Source organism: Opisthorchis viverrini, assembly GCF_000715545.1.
Source record: "Opisthorchis viverrini unplaced genomic scaffold opera_v5_14, whole genome shotgun sequence".
NCBI classification, from domain to species: domain Eukaryota; kingdom Metazoa; phylum Platyhelminthes; class Trematoda; order Opisthorchiida; family Opisthorchiidae; genus Opisthorchis; species Opisthorchis viverrini.
In genome coordinates this window covers 687,698-689,475 of record NW_008751670.1, presented here as the reverse complement: position 1 = coordinate 689,475, position 1,778 = coordinate 687,698, and the positions used below count along the sequence as shown (strand labels likewise).

The window sequence follows — 1,778 nt, the reverse complement described above, 5'->3', positions numbered from 1 at the left end:
CGAAGTGACCAACTCTCGTAAACCGCGACCGTCAGCGCTGTTGTGCAGACTATCACCCCAAGCAGCCACCAGCTCCTCCTTGGTGTTTACGCATGCACCATGGGCTCGGATCGGAAGGCTGAGATCCCGAACAATTTTGCAGCAGAATGTGGTACGGGCACTCTAGATCTTCCGTTGTTTGTTATTGGAGTATTTGTTTATTGTTGTATGTTTCCCAATGGAATTGGTCACACATCGCACTTTTTGGCACATTCCCATTGAGAAACAGGTATATCCGTAAATTTGTTGATGGTTTTCTCGATGGTGACCGTGGTTTGTTACTGCGTGTCATCATACAGTGACGTTGAATTTCACGCATGCTACTGCTAGGGAATCATCTGTTTTTTGGTGCTCTTATGATGCTACTACTCTGGATGTACTAAAGTCGTAGTGCCACTCTGCCGCAATTTAGAAGCGCAACACGAGGGCTTTGTTAAACCAGCTTTATGGTGATCGTCGAGCACGAGAGAAATTAGTACGCGACATCGCGTGCTTTTGCCCATGTTTATCAAGTGCGGCCTTTTAATCTGTAGCCATCTCATACGTGTAATTCAGCATCTAAAAAGACTCTCGATAATAAGGATCAGTTTTGAGCGTGTGTTTGTTGCTCGTAAATATGACTGACCACTAGCCTACACACTCAGTTTTTGTAAAAGTAGCAGCGTTTGATAATTTACGATTGCAGGTTTACTGCAGATGTTTGGAAAAAGCGATATATTGCCTAACTCCCGTGTTTTCGCATACTCAGTCAAGCCGAAGCCAATAATAATAGATGCTTTTCCAATTATCCGTCCGTAGTTAACTTGAAAAACTGTTGTCACGTCAGATACACGAAGGCACTAAGCTTACTACTAATAATAAGAAGCCATAGTTTTGGGGGGACTTATTTTCGGTTTATCTCCAGTGATCGCGCAGTGGCTGCTCGACTGTGAGATTGAGCCCGGAGAATGAACCTGCCCGATCTGAGTGCATTTTCACCCGTTGTGAGAAGGTATTCAACACCCCAAGCGGGAACGCTTCAAGTCTCTCAGACGTGTAGTGGCCTACAAACCAGCACGTATAGAAGTGTATGACATGATTCATTTCTTTATATGACCTCAACGGTGTAAATAGGCGTTTTGGCGCGGGAAACCAGATCGCAGCGGTTGATCTGGTATACGTGGATTTGTCCTGCGTTGAAAAAATATGTGCCAATAGGATAGTATCCACTGGGTTGAAGACAAGAATTTTGCGCTGCGTCTCCTTGAAAAAAAGGGGAAAACTGAGATGACAAATTTGCTTTTCACCAAAAATCAGAAGTCGATTGCAAATGGCTCCTTTATCGACATTAGACCCCCCTCGGAGCATACGTCAGAACCAAATGCCAATAGTAAACACAAACAGACATTAAAAAATTCCTAATGAAATTAAATAGTGAAAGTCAAAAAAGCAGCTTCACCCTGTAACTGACACACAACTGTTGTTACAGAGACAATAGAACATTTTGGTCGGCAGTGCGCAGGTACAGATTGTTCAAAACTTCCACGCTACTCTTGTTCTGTTCAGTATACCAATTTCCTTTACTAACTGTCCCCAAGATCTGTCGTATCGTTTAACATCAAGCTTTTTTCCCTATGTTACTAGGGTTGTTCTGGGTGTCTTGGAACGGCTTTTCATCCAGACTTGTGCAAGAAGAAGACTAAATTAGCTGGTCAACGTTATGTTTGCTCACACTAAGTTTGTTCAAGTCAAAACAACTA

General features: G+C 43.1%; 2 protein-coding genes across 2 annotated transcripts in view; one reads left to right on the top strand and one right to left on the bottom strand.

Moving 5' to 3' along the window:
- Window positions 1–1,778, top strand: part of T265_01295 (hypothetical protein) — a gene marked incomplete at both ends in the record, with an annotated part of 20,388 nt that overhangs the window by 9,578 nt on the left and 9,032 nt on the right. The gene's annotated exons all lie outside the window — the stretch shown is intronic.
- The window catches only part of T265_01294 (hypothetical protein), a gene marked incomplete at both ends in the record, with an annotated part of 7,841 nt that overhangs the window by 586 nt on the left and 5,477 nt on the right, over window positions 1–1,778 (bottom strand). The window contains one exon of the mRNA XM_009165300.1: window positions 10–162. Coding sequence (XP_009163564.1) covers window positions 10–162 — 153 coding nt within the window. The remainder of the gene's footprint in view (window positions 1–9; window positions 163–1,778) is intronic.